Below are 24,751 nucleotides of genomic sequence, written 5' to 3' on the forward strand. Positions count from 1 at the left end.
CAAGTTTTTGAACAAACCAAATGAAGTCTGTTGTTCAAAGAGCTATTAGTTTATTTATAAATAACTGCGTCAAATTACAATCATGTATTCTGTGAAATTATTGTTAATAGGTGAATTAAAAAAGGTTAAGAGTAAAACTTATCTATATAAGACTACACCAAAAAATTTTGCAATTGTATTTTTTGGCTTCACTATACCCAGTTGACATATAGAATGTAATATATTGTAAGTTCAATTTTTCACAACAACTGCAATTTTCCTATATAACGAACATTACTACTTTTACACTATGATGACCTGTTGTTATGATTTGTAATAAAATAAAATATAATATAATGTAATGCAATATAATTGTAATAAAATAAAATAAAATATCTTATAATTTTTCAATCTACTTATTTTAGTTTTAATTATAATGCTTTTAAATTGAAAAAAACGTTTCCTGATAATGGTCAAATGACCGAAAGTACTCGAAAAACACAGATGAATTGTTGGTAAGGTTGAATTTTTATTTATTTTATTTTTATATAAATAATATAATACATATTTAAAAATAAAAAGGACAAAGTAAAAATTATTAAATTTTATTTGCAACATTATATAATAAGTTTTTCTTTTGTTTAATCTAATTAAAAGAGATAAACATACGTCTAAGTACACCATTTTTAACCGGAGATGGTGTGGATGAAGCAACAGCTCTCGATCCTTCAAGAAGATTGAGTCGGCGCAAGACATCAGCAAGTGTGGAACGAAGGCAAACTATTTCATCACCCTGTTCTAAAACTTTCTTTTCTAAATCAGCAACTCTTTCTCGCACCGACTCATTCTCTGTTTCAATCATGTCATCTGAAAAAAAAAAAAACAATTAATTCATACAAAAAATAAGTTTTATTTATTAATTACAATGACAACAGGCCAACAAGATACACCCAAAAAAATCCTTCTACACAAAAGAAATAAAATTAAATATAAATACGTTTAAATTGTAACAACATTAATTAAATGAATATCGTTCGCATATAGCAAATTTAGATTAATTATGTACATGTGAAAATATATAAAATCACAATGATTTATCAGTACAACAAAAGATTATATATAAATCACTCCAAATAATGGAATTACAATAAAATAAAAATACAAACAAAATAAAAACAAATAACAACAATGATAATAATAACAAAAAAAAGTGGTTACAACAAAAGAAAAAAAAGGTAATCAACTTGCAAAACACTTGTAAACAAAAGAGTAAATAGTTGGTTAATAAATTTGATAAGATTATTTACATATTTTACAGCAATTCATGGTAGACTCCTTTCAATATTTTAACATTATTACATATCAGATAAATATTTAAACTTAAGTCATTTACTAATCGCAATGTTCTAATAAAATATGAATTACACAGATGAAATATTCTTGTTAATGGAATTAAAAACAATAATTCATTTATGCTAGGAACGAAAAGACATGCAAATCAAAAAGTCAATGAAAATTTCAAATATAATATTATTCAACATTTTATAAAATAAAATCCTTAATACATCAAATAATTGAGTATTAAACACCAATTAAAAAATCACTTGTTGGAAAATTCAATGAGAAAATACATCATATTTCTTATTACATTTAAATTTTGCATTTGTAAATTTTCAAATTTATCATCACACTTTAATGTACAAAATAGTGGTGGGTTTATATGACAATTAAATTTCTGTCAAATAATAGTTGGTAAATGATTTGTAAATTAAATTTTTGTTTTGTTTTAACCATTAAAAGAGATATAGATTTATTTATTTACAACACATAAAGTTTACTGTACAAATATACAACAATGAATCAGATACAATACATTACAGTTTCATTATTTCATCTCGTACTGCACACACTAAATATATGTAATGTATTATAAAATAAGACTATATATATATATATATATATATATAAAATAAAATAAGTCTTTTCTCTTTCTATGTGAACATTGCAAATTAAATTCTACTATTAATAATGTTTTTTTTAAATATAAATATATGAATTATGAAGATTATTTACTGAATGAATAATAATCTCTTCTTCTTCCTACCCTATGTGAAAATGTAAGCATCTTTAACAGTCCCCATACCATTCTCCACCAAGAACTACCAAAAAAAATCACACTAACAACAGCTCTCATGATAAGATTTTAAAGACTTCAAGAAAATATTAGATATTATATATATATATATATATATATATATATATATATATATATATAAATGTTTATTTTGTTCATACTTTCCTTTCTTTTTCCTGTTTAGCCTCTGCAATTACTGTTCAGATAATACTTCAGAGGATGAATGAGGATGATATGTATGAGTGTAAATCAAGTCTTGTATAGTCTCAGTTCGACCATTCCTGAGATGTGAGGTTAATTGAAACCCAACCACCAAAGAACACCGGTATCCACGATCTAATAATCAAATCCATGTAAAAATAACTGACTTTATTAGGACTTGAACACTGGAATTCTCGACTACCAAATCAGCTGATTGGAAGACGTGTTCACCACTAGACCAACCCGGTGGGTTCAACTTTGTTCATACTAAGAATCTATTATTTTCAATCAGATATAATATATGTTTTCACAACAGAAAAGAGCATGTTATTCTGTTCTTTTACAGTATCTGCTCTAGTATTTCACAGCTGCGATGCATGTAAAGCACCTGATGTATAAGAGGGGATCAATGAGAATTATTTTCTCACAGAATAATGATGTTCACACATGTGATCAAATTCTATTTAACACAGCGATAGGCCCCATGGAAAAAACAGAATTCACTAGTAGAGCTGAATATCACATGCATTTTTGTAGATCTGACATGATGATGAGGAATATATACTTGAATCAGTAAAGATTTTAACAGAATTCTTTTGACTCCTATCTTTCGCTAATAAGCCTAGCATCGAATGATGTCTGTTAACTTGCAGATAGCTTTTTCATTTTTTAGATTGATTCTTGTTATCATGTCAGGCTGTCAACAATCAATTTCAGTTAAGGCATTTAATTAGAATTTTAAGTTTCATTTTTTATAAAGCTCTCCTTTTCATTGGAAATTAAATTCAAGCCAAAAATGTTTCCAGTGAAATGCGTGAAACAGTTTTCAACATCAGAAACTTTAAAAATGATTTTGAATCTTTAAGTTCAATTTATAAAATTTGTTTAATAATTAAAAAAAATTACATTATAATAATGTAAATAATCTATTACATGATAGTAGTATTACGTGAAAATCAAGTTATAATTTAAGGAATTTTTTTTTAATATGAGATAATAAACGGTTCTTTCAGATCTCAAATTATTCAAAATTTAAACTAAAAGCTTACAGTTATTTCAATAATATAATAGAACCTCAGTCAATGATAACTTAAAAGGTAGAACTTATATTAAATATATATGTTAAATCCAAGGTTGTGAAATAATTGAATGGAGATGGGACAAGCCAACCGAGCATGGCTAAAATTACGCTAAGTTGTGATTTACTGATGAAATGGTTCAATAACTAAAGCAACATTTCATTGATTCTTCTGTCGACTAACAGTGAAAATTACTTTAAAAAAAAACAAGTGTGTAACTTAACTATGGATTTCATAGAAAAATACTGCAAAACTTTTAAAGTTCGCTGAATATTAAATGAACACTATGTCCTACTTTTTTTAAATATAAGTGAATATTTTACTTTTATTTATATATTTCATATATTTTACTTTAATTTTTCCTTTTTATAAGTGTATATATTATTATTAATTAATATATTATTTAATTAAATATATTATTCAAATTAATTAAGATGCAAATAAATTCAACTTAAATTAAGGTACTAAAATCAAAGGAAAACATCTTTAAATCATTGAATAACAATTCATTTTGTAATAAATGTGTGTTTTCAAAGATGCTTTCATACAACTTTTTTTTTAATAAATAAAATGGCGTTGATTTTTTTTATAATTTCAAGTGGTATAAAATTAAAGTAAAATCTAAAATTAAAAATAATTGTATTCTTTGACAGGTATTTTAAAGTTTAAAACTTGATTTTAATTTAAAAAATTCAGAACATTGTACTGAATTTCAGTACTTGAATACTGTTTAAAGAAAAACAGTACTGTTTATAATAAAATGATTTAAATTCCGACCTGAATCACTGAAATTAAATAAGATATCCAAGAACTAGAAATCACAATAGAAGATTTACAAAACAAAACTGACAATATAAAAATACTAAAAGAAGCAAACTCCAGTTTTAAAATTAAAGAAAAGAAAACAACAACGAGGGTTTGTTCTGAAGAGCTCAAAAAGCAAGATCTGATAGAACAAACTATTGGAAAGCAATCAAGAAAAAAAATAAAAAGAAAAGACGAACCAGAGTTGACTAAAGTGGTTCACTGTGATCTCAAAAAAAAATGGCTTAAAAAATCATACGCATGAAATTTTAATTGTACGGTAAATTCTTTATTAACAATTAAGTTCTCTGTTTCTATATCCTGAATTTAGAACCACATTTACAGTATCATTTAAGTCAAAAAAATTAATAATTAAATAAAAATTCAATTTTTATTTATTCTTTAAGTAACCTCATGTACTTGGTGAAATTACAGTTATTAATAGTAATAACAAGGAATGAATTTAGTAACTTTTTAAAAACATTCATTTTGGTATGAAATTTCATTCAAATTCTACTTTTAAAATATTCTATTCACCAAAATTTCCCTCACAACCTTATTGTTCTATAATACCTAAAACATCTCAGGAGTAACAATTTGAAAATAAAAGATGTTACGTACAGGTTAATTCTTAACAATTGGATCTACAGTTATAAATTCATTCTTGTAAATCAAGAACGTAAAATAACACCAGATGCAGATCATGTATGATGCAGATCTATTGACAAAACTTTTGATTAATAATTCTAGTATAAAAAAAAAACAAATTTCTATCTGAAAGTTCATAATAAGTATGAAATAATATCATCATAAATTTTATTTTATCAGTGAAGATCAGCTATTGTTACAATGGATTTATGTTATTTTAGAATAAAGATTCATGCCCATATATAAGCAATACAAAAAAATATTTGGATTTTAATACCTTATAGGTACCTTGCTGTACTTTGTTTAATAGGGTTCAATTAACAGCATTCTTTGTAGTAAAGTGATTAGAATGTGTATTGGTAAAAACAACTACTCAATGGCTTATAATGAGTCGATATAATGCATTAAAAACTAAAAATAATTTTAAAAATATTATAAAATTAATTTTTTCTAGTTAATTTTTCAATAAAAAATTAGAGATGGAATCAATCATTTTAACAGTAATTACAAGATAATGATCAAAATAACAAGAATTCAGTAATAATATAAAGAATAAATCTTGAAATAAATAAGGAATATAAAGCAACTATATTAGGTATATGCTGTTATTCATGTATAAGTTCACACATTTGCATCTGTATTATATTCATCATATTTTCTAACTAAAATATGAGCAGGTATGCATATCATAGGCCATAAAGTAAAAATAACAAGACAAGTAAAAAACTCAATTGTCATCAAACAATGAAACAAGAAATCAATACAACACAAATCAACTAAATACTACTATTAAAAAAAATATTTCAGTGCTATACAAGGTCTGTAAATAAAGTAATGAGACTGGTTCAGAAAAACGTTTTATTTACAATCCAATTATACATGGACTCTATCACCTTCGAAATAGTTCCCTTGGGAAGTCACACAATAAATGGATTTCCCGCTCTTCATAGCAGTATTGGAACTCAGAAACTGGAATGTATTTTCTACTGTTCCAAAATGGTGTTCTTTTTAAAGTCCAGAACAGGACTTTAAAAAGAAATAAGGACTCAAGTCAGGTGAATAAGGTGGTTGAGGAACTACAGGAATGTTTTTCTTTGCCAAAAACTCATTAATTGAAAGTTCAGTGTGAAAAAGTGCATTGCCATGATGCAGCATCCAGTTGTCTTTGATGGCTGGTCTCTCGTGGGCAACTCTTTTCCAGAGTCTTTCAAGAATTTCTTGGTAAACATACTGATTTACAGTCTGTCCTATAGGAAAAACTCCTTACGGACAATGTCATTACTATTGAAGAAACAGAAGCATGGTTTTGATCTTTGATTTGTTCATTTTTACTTTTTTGGGACTTTGTGAGTTTGAAGTGTGCCACTCCTTGTTTTGGGGGTTTGTTTCTGGGTTGTACTCAAATATCTAAGATATCATCAGTAATAAAACATTTTTTTTAGAAAATCAGGATCAGTTTAAATTCACTCTAGAACATCGCGGCATATTTCCACCCTGTTGTTTTTCTGTTCAACAGAGATTTTTTGGGACCAATTTTGCATAAACTTTTTCATGTCCAATTTGTTTGTCAAAATTTGATGGTCTGTGGTACGGTTCATATTCAATTGTTCTGCAATCATTCTGACAGTTAATTGCTGATCTTACCATATCAAGGTTTATTCAGCATTGTCATCACTTTTTCTACCATAAATATACATAATAAAAAGAAGAAGAATAACAGAGGACATTTAACAACTAACTCTTAATTTCACATAATAAATTAATCGCATATTGTAAAATATGCAAAGTAATCATAAATTGCAACATACTGTATAAAAATTAATACAGAAATAATTTTTTTTTAAATTCAATTGAAATTTTATCAGTTATATAATTAATGAGTTATTTTTAAAAAGTTTTAGAGATATAAAATAATTAATAAAACCTAAATTTAATTTAATTTTTTAACTCTTTATCTATAAGTTACATTAATACAGATATTACGTTTTTATAAATAAAAAAAATCCCATTATGTTACAGATTTTCTTTTAAAAAAATTTTATAAGATTAGAAATAACTAAGATTTACTTTATATAACTTGTCTGTCAAATACAATAAAAAGGTCATTTTTAAACAATACAAAAAGGTTTATATTTATTATTCTTAATATAATAAAAGACTAAAAGATATAACTTCTTTTCAATTCCATTCATATTATTTTTGACATGATTACAGAGTAATAGAAACTGACATCTCCAAATATTATACAAAGTAAAATTATTGATTTTGTAATATACATGAAACATGTAATAAAGATATAAAAAATGTAAAGAAATATAAAAGGTTTCTCTCAGTATGACAACTTAATAACAATAATTACCTTGTATGATTTGTTAAATTGACATGCTAACCTATATTGTTTTTAACCACGCTAAACAAATAAAAGTTGGCAGAATTATAAAATTTAAAAACTGAATTTCTCAAAAAGTTCAAACAGCCTTGAGAAAGATAAATACTTGTGACGTCACCTTAATTGCATCGACTTAGATCACTAAAAATTCACTCCTTCACTGACCTCCTCACAGAATACTCTCAGTGATTATTGACATTTCACAGAATTCACATCTCACAGACTGACGTCATAACGTCTTGCTTAGCTGATTTGCAGAACTTACATCTCGCAGACTCACATCATAATGTCTCATTTAGACTGATTTCACTGAACTCATTTCAACTGGTCTTCCGTGAAGTATTTATACTCCTATTCTCTTTACCTACCGACCGGACCCAACTCGAAGCGTGAGAATGATCAACTGGCCTCACATTTTCCAATGAAATTCCTTAACCTTGATCCAGTAACTCTTCTCACGGAATAATGTTTGTTTAGGTGTGTCAGTAAGCAGTATTACAAAGGACCATTGTTAAACGGACCTGTTATCTTTACTAAAGGGGTTTCTTTTAGCCCCTTTCTGGATTCCTCCCATTATTATATTTTCTACTACTTTCTTCTTAATTGGTAGGAATCCATTACTCAGGTCAGTTATACCGGTCTTGTAGCAATAAGTATGAATGTAAATTAAATGTATAGTCTTGTACAGTCTCAGATCTACCATTGCTGAGATGTGGGGTTAACTGAAATCCAACCACCAAAGAACACTGGTATTACAATCTAGTATTCAAATCTGTATAAAAGTAATTACCTTTATTAGGATTTGAACCTTAGAACTCTCAACTTTGAAATTAGCTGATTTGTGATGACAAGTTCACCAACCTGGTGGGTCAGGAGAGGGATGCAAAGAAAGTGTTAAATATGGTCTATAGTTATTATTACAGGGGAAAAAATAATTTGAATGAAATCACAGCAATACAATTATTATGAAAGGTTATACAGTAAAAAATAAAAATACTGCAGTTAATATTACATTGATAGACATACACATTTATTTATAATAAGAAAAAATTTACCCCATATCCCTTTTTTCTGTAATATATCATCATAAAAGGAAAAGGAAGATAAATAGATTCTGTTTACCATCAAGTACAGCTTTTTAAAAGTAAATGAAACACTGTTGTTAACCAGGAATTACCTGGTTAACTTCAGGAAAAAATAAATCCAGAAGCAAATAAATGAAACTCAAAAAGCTAATTTTGTACGTTGGATATTTCCCGAATTGTTGGAAAACGGCCAAAGTCGTATGTTTACCCAAACCGGGGAAAAGTTTACTTTTCCCACGGAATTATAGGCCAATCTCCCTGTTACCGGTATTGTCTAAGTTGTTCGAGAGGATTTTTCTCGAAAAACTGAGGCGATACATGGAGGGAGAAGTGCGGCCCGAGCAATTTGGGTTCAGGGAGGGTCACTCAAACACCCTCCAACTGGTAAAAATAATAGACGACCTTGTCGGAGGCCTGAACAGGAAACGGGTGACTGCAGCCGTTTTTCTGGATGTGGCCAAGGCCTTTGACAAAGTTTGGCATAGCGGGCTGCTTTATAAGCTAGCGCGATCGGCGATCCCCTACCGCTATGTCAGACTGATGCGGTCATATCTGCTAGACCGACATTTTGTCGTGCGCGTAGGGGAAACGATTTCCTCCACCAGAGAAATAGCCGCTGGGGTTCCCCAAGGAGCAGTACTTTCCCCGTTCTTGTACACTTTGTACGTGAACGATATGCCGCTGTCGGAAGGGGTCAAAACGGCCCTTTACGCAGACGACACGGCATATTTCTACGAATCCGCAAATGTGGATTACGCGGTCCGGAGGCTCCAAAGGCAGCTGGACTTAGTGGAACCGTGGCTCGACATGTGAAGAATCAGGGTCAACGGTGAAAAATCGGTGGCCGTGATGTTCACATGCAAGACACGAAAACCGACCAGAGAGCTGGAAATCTCAGGGGAGAAAATCCCTTTTGAGAAAACAGTTAAGTACCTGGGGGTGGTGTTGGACAGGCGGCTTACCTTCGGCGAACATGTAAATTATGCGACCCGGAGGGCTAAGGCCGCCAGAGCCTCACTATACCCAGTGCTGAACAGTGCCAGCCCATACCCACTGGCAACTAAGCTTCTCATTTTTCGGCTGTACGTACTGCCGATTCTAACATATGCTTACCCGGCATGGGGGGCAATGTTGAGCTCCTCGCTTCAAAAGAAGATCGAGGCCGTCCAAAACATCGCGTTGCGGACGATCTTTGGAGCTCCGTGGTTCGTCAGGAACGCCACTCTCCGATCTGATGCGAGATTTCAATCCGTGTCCGAGGTGGGGGTGGCGCAGGCGCGCAGACTGTTCGGGAGAGCGGCTGTGTCCGAACACAGTCATCTTCGGGACATCTGCAGAGAGGACCCAACTCCGACAGTTGTAAGGAAGCGGCCTCACGCCGTACTGGACGAACCACCGTGATGGTGCGGTGCGGTAGCCGAAAATCGACAAACCAGGCTTAGGGGCCTCCATATCGCATGAGCCATAAACGGAATAGTGCGTCAGACACGTTTCCGGGGTCGCGAGTGAATAGTTTTTTCGCGAGTTATATAGTTTGAAGACTTCAAATACGGTAAGTGGCGCACAAAACAAAAACGCGGTCTAAAAAAATTTTTTTTTTTTTTTTTTCTCTCGTGTGTGTGTTCTGCTTCTTTTGTTGCAGATGCCAACAGCCACCACAAAAACAAATGGTTTCTCCACTGCGGCCACGCGGTCCCCCCAACCCCTTCTCAGACACACGCGTGTCTGAAGGTTAATAATTACGTGGAGAGAATAATTACTGTTTACTTCTTTCCAGAAAATCGCCGCCCCAAAACCGCGATCGCGAATAGGTATCACCATCTGTAAGTTAAACTTACAGTAAGATAAAATAACCCAGCAATTGCGACTCCTCCGGAAAAGGGGACACATTGCTCCCTCCTTATAGCTAGTGCCCCGTTGTGGCGTATTCCTGCTAGCCTATTAAAGAGTTAGCACCGAAAGGACTTCAGTGGACGGTCTGAAGGGGAATTACGTCGGGAGGACAGGCTTTATAAGCCTAGCCTTCCGCGGTCGGCCCATGAAATGGGTTCGATAACGCTGATTTAACAACGGATTGGAATGCAATTAAATCCGTCTTAAATTCACTAAAATAATAATAGACAAAACTTGAAAAATTAGATCCGAGATTAAAAAATAACCATTTTAAAAACAAGCCCGATTAGAAAGATCCAGCAGCAAGGGACTCTGTCCAGGTTCTGCGATAAAGTAGGGAGTAATAGACTCCTGCCAACTTTGCATTCCATTCCATAATTTTTTGTATTTATATGATTTCCTTTATTATCATTTTTTTGTGTTATTACCCACAAGAACCATAGTCAATTAAAAATTTTCCTCAGTGTATTATATATAAATCATTCATTCGTATTATATAATAATTTTATTCACGTAATCGAGTTATGTGACTGCAAATTAAAAGAAATTATAAAATAATGAAAAAAAAATTCTAAGCGTAGATAAATGTAATTAAAATTTTTATTTTCTAACAAAGAAAGATTGTAATAAAACCCAGCCTCTTCATTCTTTAAATAGATAAAAAAACCTCTGATATTCAGAATAATGACAGACATATACATTCATTCACTAATAAGATTAGAATAAATTTAAATATAGAAATTCAAAGAAAGCAAATATAACAATCTAAACATTCCTTTATTTCTATAAACGTAAACTTATAAAAAAATTTATTATAGAAAATCAAATGTAAATCTTATCTTTTTGCAAAAGTATGAATGTATCTATTAAACGTTTAAAACCAAATTATAGTTTAAAATCATATTTATGATAAAAAAAAAAGTAGCAAATAGTGTTCTGGTTTCAATGATACACTGCAAACATTTGCACGTTACATTGCAAACATTACACCCACATTGTACAGGATACCATCTGTTAATATATATATATATATATATGAAATAAATTTAATGAATAACTTACTTTCTAAATATATAGTTTCATAAAATACTTTCAGTGCACCTTTATTACCAGTTAACAACACAATAACTATTTTCCACTTATTTAAAAAGTGGGTAATATTATTTTTAAATTTGTTTTTAGTTTAGACTGCATTTCATCAAACTCTTCAACCGATATGAAGATATAATCTTAATGGTTTAAATCAGAGTATAAACAATTTATCTAAAAATCAACAAGCTTTAAGTAAATCTGATAACATAAATACTGAAAAAAAAACTGTCATGCAAAATCTGTAGTAATTTTAATATGTATTTAAACAAAACGTATAAGCCTGTTGTTCTTTATTCAACAAAATATCTTATAATCTGAGTTCTTAAGTCATCCTTCGTTACGTCAATAAGATAATAATCACATTTAGCTAAATAATTATCAATTAAAATCAGTAGGAGCATTAATAAAAATTATTTATAATTACTGACAATTATTTCATTAATAACTCATTACGTATGTTAAAAATTGAAAATTTAATGGATAAAAAATCAGTAAATTCCTACCAACCGTAAACAAATTCACTTACATTCACTTCTCCGCTGATACGGTTGTTGTTAAACGAATATGCGGGTGCTGCCATCAAGCGGCCATCAGGGCACAAACAACACGTTGTTTCTGACCTTGGACTAACCATTAAAGTCAGCTGATTTTCTACTCTCTCCTAAACGAGTCTACATCAGCATTTATGTATACGCATGCAATATATACTAATGTGACGTGGATAAAACTACACGCCGTATTACTTTTATCTTATTTCAAAAACAATATTATTGAATAAAATATGTTTACTTAATGAGTAGTAAAGCAAATATGAATGAACACTTGAATTTACTTTCTAGCACTTTATTTAAATAGTAAAGTAAACAAACTATTGAGTAGTATATGTTTTTTTAAAACATTACAATTCTTATAAGAAAATTTATTTTAAAAGAATCTACTACGTCTTCGTAATACAATTTAATAATAATGTATTTTCTATATAAGAAAGTCAAAATCTATCAGTTATGTCAACAAGAGCTCAAAAATGCATAGGACTTCTTTTTTAAAATCAAAATCGGCAAGGTATTCCGATAAGTACGACTTCCAAATTCCGAAATTATCAAAAAAATTAAAATCATTTCATGACCATGATCAAAATATGTATAATAATTGAATATATATACAACTAGACACTATACACAGTCATTTTCTTCAACTTTGAAAGCATACAGAGCTATTCAAATAAAATAAACAAACTAAAGTTGTTGATCACTTGTTCCAATAAATAAAATAAATTTTTTTGTTAATTTATTTCTTTTAAAATTATTTCTAAATAATTTTAATATATTAACAATAAGGTTCAGTAAATCTTTATTTAAAAATATCTTGAATAATAAACTTAATTAATAGAAAACAATACTACTAAGCAATGAAATGCACGAGTATGTTTTAAAATCATACACAGAGTGATTAACCAGGTTACGTAGATACTTTGACAGGTCATTCTACATGTAAAAATAAAGAAAAAAGTACATATATACGTAGGTCCGGAAACGTTTCGTTAACGAGTTACAGCTGGCAAAAAAATTTGCCTAGATTTTATCTCCTCCAATGAAATGAAGCCATACAGAAATTCCTGTAATGCAAAAACGTAAGCTAATTATATTATTTCATATGAAATTCAATTTGACAAATTGAAAAAAATGAGTCCGAGAACTGTAACTAATGTAGTCTTTTAAAAAAATCGGCGAAAAACGAACTTTTTTACGTTTAACTTGAAATAACCTCGTTAAATTGTCAATAAACTGATAAAATTCTTTAATAAAACTTGTAGGAAATTTAATTCTAAACAGAATAAAATAAATAAAGTAAATAGAAAGCGAATAACAGTTAAATAAAATGGACTTCTATTTAAAGCAATACAAAGCTAAATTTAACTGGAAAATGATTTTTAACGTAAAAATTGAATAAAATTTACAATTAATTTTCGAAAATGTTTCCATTTACTTTCAATACACTTTGCTGCACGTGGTTTGCTTGTGTTGCTGTTTTTAGTTCAGCGGGGCTGTTCAACAGCGCATCACTAATACGGGCAAGTAACTCCTCTCGAGTATTTACTTTCAACTTATAAACTACACACCATCCAACCTCCCCCCTACACACAAAAATCAATCGACGTAAGATCTGGTGGTCTGGGGGGCCAGGATTATGAATCGACTCGACCGATCGATTTATCTGAGAATTGCTGATTTAAGAAGGCGGAAACAATACGAGAAGTGTGGAGATGCGCCGATGTGCTGGAAGTACATCCTGCGTCGTGTTGCAAGAGGAATATCCTCAAGTAATGGCTGTAACTGTTCTTGAAGGAACTATAAGTATGACTGACCTGTTAAGCGCCCGTGGAAAATAAACGGTTCGATCAACTGATTATGAATAATCCCACACCATACATTAATGGCAAATCGCTGTTGAAAGTTACTTCCATCGTTGGATGAGGGTTCACTTTTGCCCATGAATGTTGATTTCTTATGTTGTTTATGCTATCACGAGTGAACTGTGACTCATCGATTAATAAAATGTATTTGAAGAGTTGTCCATGAGTATTTAACCGATTGCAGAACGCCAAGGGAAGGGCATTGTCTCCGGCATGTAGATGTTTTACTTTTTGGTTATAATACGGATAAACGTTGTTATTCTTAAGTATCCTCTATACTTTAATTTGTGAAATCTCAACCGATTAGAAAGATGTCTTGTACTCACACCTGTTTGCTGAACAGCAAAAATAATGCTTTCATCGACATTAACATGCTGGAGAGAACGTCATAAAGGATACCATTACTGCTAACCTCCGGAACCACCGTAAGGTATTACTTCAGAGGAAGATAAGTATATGAATGTAAATGAAGTGTAGTCTTGTACAGTCTCAGGTCAACCATTCCTGAGCTGTCTAGTTAATTGAAATCCAACCACTAAAGACGACCGGTAACCACGATCTAGTATTCAAATCCGTAAAAAATTAACTGCCTTTAATAGTATTTCATTCTGCCGGGTTGAAATGACCCATCGGGTTGGTCTGTAGTAAACTCATCATCGCAAATCAACTGATTTCGAAGTCGAAAGTTATAAGGTTCAAATCGTAGTAAAGGCAGTTAACTTTATACGGAATTGAATACTAAATCGTGGATACCGGTGCTCTTTGGTTGTTTCTTTTTTTTATCCCCTTACTCCCCCGGGCCGGATATACAGTTATGTAAAACTCAGCCCAGGGGAGTGTCCTTTACTCTAAGGGGCCTCCCCACCTACGGCATGGTAGGTACGTCCCCGGGTTGGATCTTTTAATTTTTTATTCCCCACTCTAATGGGGGTACTACATTACTGGATTCTCCCCCCCCCCGTAATCGGTTCTTTTCGTTTGTATCTCCTAACCTAGTCTCCCTTGGAGTCCTCAATCGATCATCGGAACCGGCACACCTCAGCCTGCCGACTCTCCCGATTGGAGCTGTCCACCCAACCCTACACATACCTCTTCTTCTACCTTCCGTATGTTTGCATTGAAGCACTAAATATTATCTTAAATTTCTTAATTAATTTCTTCCTCGACTATTCCTCCAGTTACTATGCGACGTCAGCATATACGGGACTATCTCCTCCGGCTCCAGATTTGCAATAACCGCCCGAATACGTTGTTCAATCCATTCCTCACACTTTAAGAGGGTATGCTCAACCGAGTCCCAATCAGCACAATACATACAGTTCTTTGGTGGTTGGGTTTAAATTAACCACACATCTCACGAATGGTCAATCTGAGACTGTAGACTACAAGACTACACTTCATTTACATTCAAACATATCATCCTCTGAAGTAATACCTTATGGTGGTTCTGGAGGCTAACGAAAAGAAAAAAAAATTACGAGGGATACCTCTAAAGTAAAGACCGTTGAAAAATTTCCCTACTTAAGGTTGACGAACCTGTGTCGTTCATGGTTACGCTAGTAATGTACATTGCATTGTTGTCTGTAAGTTGTCGCGTTGTAGTATCTTTGATTATGTGCGAGTTATAAAATGGTTATTACATTATAAAATGAATAGAAAAATCGATGTTGCCGATGTACAATGATAATGTAATGAATGAAAGAAACGTCCGAAAATGGTGTGAAAGGTTTACAAATAATAGAATTAATGTGCATGATGAATGACATTCAGGGAGGCCCTCGATAATTTAACACCGAGAATATGTTGAAACGCGTCGATTTGATGAAATCAGAAAAGATCGTCGCTCAACCATTTCCTACCTGGCCCTTCTTTTTCCTAAAGTTTCAAGAGCTGTTATCGGTCGCATTTTTTTATGACCATTTAGGCGTCAGAAAGGTTTGTGCAGGTCGGGTACCGCACCAACTTAACGGAACACGTCACAAAAAAAAAAATCCGAATGGAATCTGCTTTGGAATTTTTTATGTGCTACACAGATAAAAGTGATGAATTCCGTAATTCAATTGATACCGGCGATGAAATATAGATTTCGTATCACACGCCAGAGAGAAAACGGCAGTCAGGTGAATGGCGTCATCCTCAATCACCAACCAGAGCAACAAAAGTCAAGCCACAGCCAATTGGAGGCAAACTGATGGCCACACTCTTTTGTGATCGGTTTGACATACTACTGATTGATTTCACACCACGTGCAACGACTATAAATGCAGAAGCCTACTGTGAAACTCTACTTAAGTTATGGCTTATAGTTATTTAACTGTAATTTTTTCCCCTAATTCTAAAAATAAACTTTTTGTTGTTGAAATCTTTTTATGCGTGATAATTCCACACAAGTAGTTATTTAATAGGCCCAGCCAGTGTTGGGTTTTAGTAGGCTTCCAAGATTGAATTTTTAGTTTCTATATATAAACATATTTATTTCTTTTTTTTTTTGCTTTAATCTTACATTATTAATATTTAAATAATAATAATAATATAGGTTTTGTAGGTAAGACATTATTCTACGTATTTGAATGATAAAACAAGTTCATACTTCTCTCATATCTATGCACACTCAACCGGATATATAAAGTATTGACATACATATAAACACGCGCAGAATTATCATTGCATGCGTAAGTACACAGATAATCGTTGAGATATTTAAACAAAAAATCGAATTTAGTTATTTTCAACAACAGATTAGATCTAAACCTAGAGTAATTATTTGAATTATTAATAGATAATTATTTAAAAGAAAAAACTAAATAAATTTACACGGCAAACATAATGATATTAATCATAAATAATAAAAAAATGTAATTTGTAAAAATAATAAAAAAGTAAACAAAAATAAAATATAATATATAAAAGTTTCCTTAACAATCTTTTCATAAACTATGAAAGTTAGAGAAAGTTTAAATATTTATACCTTAACGTTGTAAAGTTGTTTAACTGCACTAAAAAAATAATAAAATGTTAAAATATTTAAATACTAAATGCGTAATTACTTATAATTAAAATTATAGAATTATTTGGGAAATCAATGAAAAAAGAAATTAATCAAAAATCCCATTCGGTACGCCGGAAGGCGGACGAAAATTTCACCTGTGCTAAGTAGGGGATAAAAAATATTTACACCTTAAAGTTAAGAAAAACTTCAAATTTACTCAATACGACAATGGTTGAATCGATTGGTGAAAAAAAGTGTCACATTTTTAGCATACGACAAGCCCCATCTTCTTACAATGCCAGCAAAAGTTTGGTTATCCCTTGCCGTAAGGGTTGGTCATATCAAAAATTGTTTTATACAAAAGTTTTAGGTAATTTACAGGACTAATGACCACTTTAAATCGATTCGATATTGAGCCTATAACGGGATGTGTGATTCTTTTTTGTTTTCAAAACCCCATTTTTTCAACCCCTGGGCCAATGGTTGGCAATATAAAAAAAATTTACTCACACAAGTTTTAGGCCCTTATTCAAAAAATAGTATGAACTTTAAACGAATTCGATATTTTACTTAATAATAAAGTTACAGCGAAGTTTTGTTTTTTCGAAAAAGGCCCCCGCGTGGTGCGATTTTGACGTTAACGAACTCGACCGAGATTTTGGAACGATTTATTTTTAAGGAAAAATTTGAAAGTGACTGTCGCAAAATTACGGTAGTTATCATGTCCACAAGAAAGTGAAATATAAATATATATATATATATATATATTTGAACTGACGGTAATTTTGGGTTCTAGGAGTTGTGAAACGGGAGATATGTCGAAATTTTCCGAAAGTCGAATCTTGATACCTATTACAATAGGTAGCGCTTTCTTATAAAATCTACCTACTATAAGAAAATCTATCTAATATTTATGAGTTAGATTTAGAGAAAAGTTTATTTGTAGCACACTCTTAAGTGAAAAGCGATTGTTAGTAAATTGGGGCACAGTGAATAGTTTACGAGGCTGATACAGTTGAACCAGTTACCAAAAAGAAAATACCTATTTTATAAAATCATCCATCTAATCTGATATATATATATATATATATAAATCTAAGGGTATCTTTGAGTCTGTTACTCTTTCACGCAAAGCTACCCAACCGATTGAGCTGAAATTTTGCATGAACATAATTTTTATACTTCGAATGAATAAAGAACTGTTGCCATTACGAAATATTTCACGTTTTCAAGATGGTGACCGTTTTAATGGCTTGCGGTAACAACCGGATTATGTTCCTTGTCGATATTCAATTTTACTATTGCCAAATCGTTAATCAAATCGAATTCGGAGACTACCCGTAATAATTGAAATTAAATTTTCTACAAAAAAAGGTCTCTTTGTTTTTTTAGATATCCCTTTTGGTTATCGATAAAAGTACCTTTAAAGGTGCGACAATGTATGGCGCGGCGGCTTAACGAACACAGCCAATGTCACTGTTACTGTTTGTGCAACGCGGCCGGCTGCACCTGCTTCCGGTTACGTCACTAAAAAACATAAATTTAAAAAATAAATAAATGAGAAACGAAGTACGGTCACCTTCTCGTGGTGTTTGTCGGGTAAAGGTAAGAAGAGTACAAAATAATTTTTTTATGACGGACGAGTAACCAGTTGTAACTATTATTTTTTAAGATGGAGTCCAACTATTCTGAAATCCGCATACTTTGATCAAAGTTTTGAGTCCTGTGCTGACCAAACTCCTTTTTTTCTGTTTAGCCTCCGGAAACACCATAAGATGATGATATATATGAATGTAAATGTAGTCCTGTACAGTCTCAGGTTGACCATTCCTAACCCACCGCGTTGGTGTAGTGGTGAAAAGAAAAGAGATTTTGAAATTGAAAAAATTTCTCTTTGTGTAATGTATTGTCGTGTGTTCCCAGTTTGACAACGATATTGAGACTGAAACGTAAAAATATCTTACCAGTACAATTTATTACCCTAAAAACATGTAAACAAAATAAATAATAATAATTATCATAAAATAATAAAAATATTGACAATACTTATATATCAAACTAACAAAATAATAATTCAAATAAAAAGGACAAGATTTATTTTGTGACGATTCAATTATAAAAACCAGAAGACAGTCCAATTTTGTAAAAACGTATAATGACTGTCATCGCAAATCAGTTGATTTCGAAGTCGAGAGTTTTAAATTTCAAATCCTAATAAAGGTTTTAAACTTTTATACAGATTTGAATACTAGAGCGTAGATATCGGTATACTTTGATGGTTGGGTTCCAATTAACCACACCTCAGAAATGGTCGACCTGAGACTGTGCAAGACTACACTTCATTTACATTCATACATATCATCCTCATTCATCCTCTGAAGTATTATTACCTTACGGTGGTTCCAAAGACATAAAAAGGAAAGAGATCAACCATTTCTGAGATGAGTGGTTAATGAAAATTATTACGCTTCAACAATTAAAGGGATGAGGCAGGCATTACTAGTTCTACAGGCCAGGGAGTATAAATACAGCCGGGGACTAGCGGTCAGTGAGTACATGGGCGAGGCCTTGTTCGGCGTAGTCGTGATAACAAGAGATAAAAGTAAGTATTTTCACAAGGCCGAGTTCGACACGGTTTCGTTGATAACAATAACAGTAAGAGTTTGGTAATAACGATTGAAGAGTACGTCACCAGCATATCTTTGTGAACAATGGGTGAATACAAGAAGTTCTTCTGCGAGTTTCGGTAATCAGTAGTGAAATTGACAATATTATATTTATTCATTAAGTGTAGGGTAGTGCTTTTGTAAACAGTAAAAGTAATAATATTTGCAAAAGTGAATTGTACGAACTTTAGACTTTTCTAGTGTTATCTTGCTGTTAATGTAATATTAGTTTCTATCAGTCATTAAAACGTTTTTAGTAAATTGGACTCTGTCTTCTGGTTTTTATAATTTAACAGTCATTAAACAAATCTTGTCCTTTATATTTGAATTACTACTTTGTTAGTTATATATATGTATTGTCAATATTTTTATTACTTTATGATTATTATTATTATTATTTATTTTGTTTACATGTTTTTAGGGTAATAAATTGTACTGGTAAGATATTTTTACGTTTCAGTCTCCCAATATCGTTGTCAAACCGCAAACAAGCGACAATACTTAGAGTAATTTTTTCAATTTCAATCTTAAAAAGCTTTTTGAATATATTGAAGAAAATCATAGATCGTCAAAACCATTTAAAAAGCCAACTTGTTAGCGATTTCTTTTTACCACAGCCTATATGCTTCTAATCTTTTTTCTTATGAAACAATATTCATTTATTGCCTCTTTTTCGTCGATCTTCAATTTTCGATTAGATGAAAATATTTCGTATAAATATTTATTTTAACCTTAATGATTTCCGGCGAAGCGGAATGTTGTACAATTCGTTGAAGGCTTCTTTAATATTTAAATTCTAATAATTAATCCTCACAAAGAAAAAACCTATTTCAATTAAAACAACATACTTTTGAGGTAAAACAGAATTTTAAAAATTGGCAACCATGTTCCTAAATTTTTCATTATTATACATCTTTAAATTTAACGATCCTTTCAAAATGTTAAATTTGAAAATTATTATTATTATTATGTTTACGGGAATTTAGAAATAAAATGGTAAGCTAAAAGATTATTAAAGTAAATTGGAAAACAAATCCAAAAACTGTTTACAACATTTTACACAAAGTCTAAACAACCGCGACACAGTGTCATTTCTATTTTTAACCATATAAATTAAAATTAGATAATTAGCAGAAAATGAGGAAAAGAATGTATAAAATTAAATAAATTAATAAATAAGTGAAGCTAATTAATAATAAGTGAAGTAATTAATAATAAAAAATATTAATTAACAAATAAACAGAACTTATGAAATACTATAAAACGAGATTTTTAGCAAGGGTTTTAAAATAAGAGTTAAGAATATAAATAACAGCTGACACTAGGCAATCCCAATAAAAAGAGTAATTCCCTATGCGTAACAGAAAGTGTTAATCGATATGAAAACAATTTTGTTTCTATCAAGGTTGCCTTAAACAACCTAATATTTTAGTAATCGCAAAAAATTCCGGTTTTCAGATTTCAACGGAAATATCCATTTTGACCATCCCTGAATCCATTTTGATTAGTTTCGACTTGATATCTGTACGTACGTATGTATTTCACATAACTCAAAAACGATTAGCCTTAGAATGTTGAAATTTTGGATTTAAGACTGTTGTAACATCTAGTTGTGCACCTTCCCATTTGATTGTAATAGACTGGACGGTTAAACCGAATAAATAAAATGCCAATACAAATATTTTTTTTAGTATTATTAGATAGTAACAGTAGAGATGTTGCTGTTTCCACAAGCACCACTTCAGGGAAACAAATGCTGCAGTTGCTTGACATACCCGACTGTGGATCACCGCCGAAGTTGCTAATTTCTTCTCCTGGATCAGTGAGCCCAAATACTTGAATTCTTGCACTTGTTTAATTTGCACACCATCCAATTGGACATTACATTGTTTTTTTTCCATTCTGTTTTGTTTTCAGCTAAACATTTTGTACGAACATAACTTCTTTTGCCTAAATATCATCCAGCAGTTTCCGTTTTTGTCTTCTTCTTCTTCTCTTGCCATTTCCTGTACCCTCTAAAACAATCTTTAACAAACAGTCCTTCCTTAACACATGTCTAATCCAATTTATTTTTCTATCTATCAAAGTCTGCAGTAGCAATCTACCCTCTGCACTCTAACGCCTCATTATTACTAATCCTGTCTTTCCACTTTATCTTTTCCATCCTCCTCCAGATCCATATTCTGGAAATTTCTGATATTTTCTCATCTTCCTTGCATAAAATCCACGTATTCGCCCCATATAATGCTACACTCCATACAAAACATTTGGCGAGTTCTTTCTCAGATATTTATCAAACTTACTTCAACAAGCTTCTCTTTCTACTGAAAGAGAATTTCTAGTAATTTTAGTTATTATTTTCTTTTTGCACCTCCTCCAATACTCCCAAAATATTTAAAGGACTCCACCTGTTCAATTTCTTCTTCTACTAGGTTAAATAACTTTTTTTTCTTACCCTTGCCAATCATCATATATTTAATTTTCTTACAACTGATTTCCACACCAAAGTCCTTACACACTCCATCTAAGTTCATCAGCACTCCTGTGACTTGATATATTCTTATGTAGTGGACATCCTGATCCCGTAGGGGATCCGTTCCGAGCCCTTATTGGCTTTACCAGAGATCATCTTCGAAACCGCAGCTTTTGACATATTCCAGTCCGCCTCAGCCAGGATACTACCGCTACGAATGGAACGAGTGACATCCCCATCGGTGTACTATATTTAATGAACTCAAAACAAAACACATCTCACCGACTCTTAAGCCAAAGTTGACCCTAAAGAAATTATCTACCCTACCCCTTGGACATATTAACTCCAAACATTTACCAATATATTGCTCCATATACACAAGCCTCTGTAGAAACTTTCACTAAAATCAGTTTATCCAATCAAACGTTATTAAGCTACAAACATTAAACTTATTAAGCTTCATTCGTACATACATATGAATATATGAACACTACCCCCCTATTTTTTTTTTCTTGTTTTGGGGTTTCTACGTCATGAAACGCCGAGAAATAGACAAAAAAACTAAACCCCACTTTTGGCTGATTAACATGCTTTCCTTCTTACAGCATAGATTTGGACGTTTAAAACAAAAACACTGTTTTAGGTAGATTTCATAAGAAAGCACTGTAATGAGTACCATAATTCGACTTCCGGAAAATTTCGACATAACTTCCAGTTTCACATTCCCCAGACTCAAAACCACCGTCAGTTCAAAAGTTTAAATATATATATATATATATATTTCACTTTCTTGTGGACACGATAACTGCAGTAATTTTGCGCCAATCACTTTCAAATTGTTCCTTAAATACTCGTCCCAAAATCTCGGTCGAGTTCATTAACAGTCAAAAAAATCGGACCATGCGGGTGGAAATGAGGGGGTCTTTTTAGAAAAAACAAAATATCGCTAGCTATAACTTTCTTATTAAGTAAAATATCGAATTCATTTAAAGTTCCTACTATTCTTTGATACGGGCCTAAAACTAATGTTAGTAAAACTTTTCTTTATATACCAACCACTGGCCTAGGGGGTTGAAAATATGGGGTTTCGAAGGCAAAAAAGAATCATACCTCCCTTATTAAGCACAGTATCGAATCGGTTTAAAGTGGTCGTTATTCCTCTAAACATTACCTAAACCCTTTGTCTGAAACAACTTTTGATATGACCAACCCTTCCGGCAAGAAATGACCGAAATGTTGCCGGAATTGTAAGAAGATTGTCGTCGTATGCTAAACATGTGAAACCTTTTTCACATGCAACCATTGTCGTATTGAGTAAATTTAAAATTTTTCTTAACTTTAAGGTGGAAATATTTTTTAGCACCTTAGCACCGGTGAAATCAACCTCCGCCTTTTTGCGTGCCGAAAGGGATTTTTTTATTTGTTTTAGTTCCTAGAAAAACAAAAAAGGTGTAAGCAAAATAATAATAAAATAGAATTAAACAAACAGAGGAAGACCGCAACGAAAAATTATGAAAATAATTATATTATTTTATGTAACACTTGAAATAACGAAGTAGTAATAAAATAATCGACAAATGAAATATAAGTTACTAAAAATTGCGAGATAAATATTACTACATAACAAACAATTTTAAAATGACAAATATTTACTATAAAGCAAATTGTGATAATTATAAGCGTGTGGAAAAGCAAGTCATACAACCTTGTGAATATACATTCAAGGTCGATTTTACATTAGTATTAAAATTTATACAATTTACACTTGCGGTTTTAATTTTAATTAATCTAATAAAAGTATTTTTTATTTTCCCGCAGTTATTCTATATAAAATTGGAAAGCCGATCTAAACATGATTATCGTTTTATACATCAATATTTTCACGACAATGAGTAAAAAAAGATTTATAGAGTACAAATTTCAGTAAATAAGGATGTTGCCTTCCTTTTAGTTCTATATACCAGGAACACTTAACTTTTCATCTAGTAACTATCATCCCCTCATCAAAGCTTCGCCCACGCTATACGCGTATAGAACTTAAAATACCGGAAATAGTTTTTTAATAACTATATGTGGGCTGTTGCTTTCAAACGTTATCATTATTCAGAACTTACCGGATGAAATAGATTAATTTGATAACTTTTCAGAAAAATAAAATTTCATAAAACACATTAAAATAAAAGAAATAATGCCAAAATCCCGTTATACGTCCACGACGCTTAAAGATTTTTCTATAGACTTTTACTGTTACGGAACAATTGTAAAAGATTTTAAATGACTATAACAAACAGTTTTGGTTAGTTTTTGGGATACATTTTTTCCCTTACCACTGGGGTTGGACCTGCGTTGAATACCATTGCATAACCTCAGCGGGTGCCTCGCCTCAAACCCTTCGAGACCCCGCGGGATCCGACAAAGTCGTGCCCCACGGGGGTCGCTCACCCGGCAGGTGATACTCTGTCTTTTCTTTGGCAGGCCTCAAACCAGGTTCCACCAGTGAAGGAGAGATTAGACGGGACTACGGTCTTTTATTTACCCACGAACACGAGGAGTCCCCGGTCAGTCATCAAGGACGGCCCACCTCAGCTAACCACACTCTCATGAGCAGGACTGCCCTCGGAAATCCTACTTGCCGATCACTCACATCACTCAACATCCCATTCCCTAGCTTCACGCTAGATTCACGTTATCATTGGCCTAGATTCACGTTATCTACGATCATAAATTCCAGTAGTTCTTCTATCTATGACCTCATTGACGTAGAAATTATGAAGATTTATTACCAAAATTGAAAGTCAAATTTATGATAATTATGTGTACGGCTTACCCTGATCGAACTTCTTAGTTCAGTATATAAAAATCTACTTTACTTGTGTGAGGATGAGTTCTCGCGGGTCTCCGCCACA

The 24,751-nt window shown here is 31.8% G+C and overlaps 1 protein-coding gene across 6 annotated transcripts in view; it reads right to left on the reverse strand.

Moving 5' to 3' along the window:
• Window positions 1–24,751, reverse strand: part of LOC142331723 (echinoderm microtubule-associated protein-like 2) — a 422,423-nt gene that overhangs the window by 94,956 nt on the left and 302,716 nt on the right. For 5 of the 6 annotated variants that reach the window (XM_075377770.1, XM_075377764.1, XM_075377766.1 and 2 more), the window contains exon 3: window positions 649–846. In XM_075377770.1, the coding sequence (XP_075233885.1) occupies window positions 649–846 (198 nt within the window). Of the gene's footprint in view, window positions 1–648; window positions 847–11,830; window positions 11,966–24,751 lie in introns of those variants that run through there. The other variant, XM_075377769.1, reaches the window with a different exon arrangement.

This window comes from Lycorma delicatula, chromosome 10 (assembly GCF_047948215.1).
Source record: "Lycorma delicatula isolate Av1 chromosome 10, ASM4794821v1, whole genome shotgun sequence".
NCBI lineage: Eukaryota > Metazoa > Arthropoda > Insecta > Hemiptera > Fulgoridae > Lycorma > Lycorma delicatula.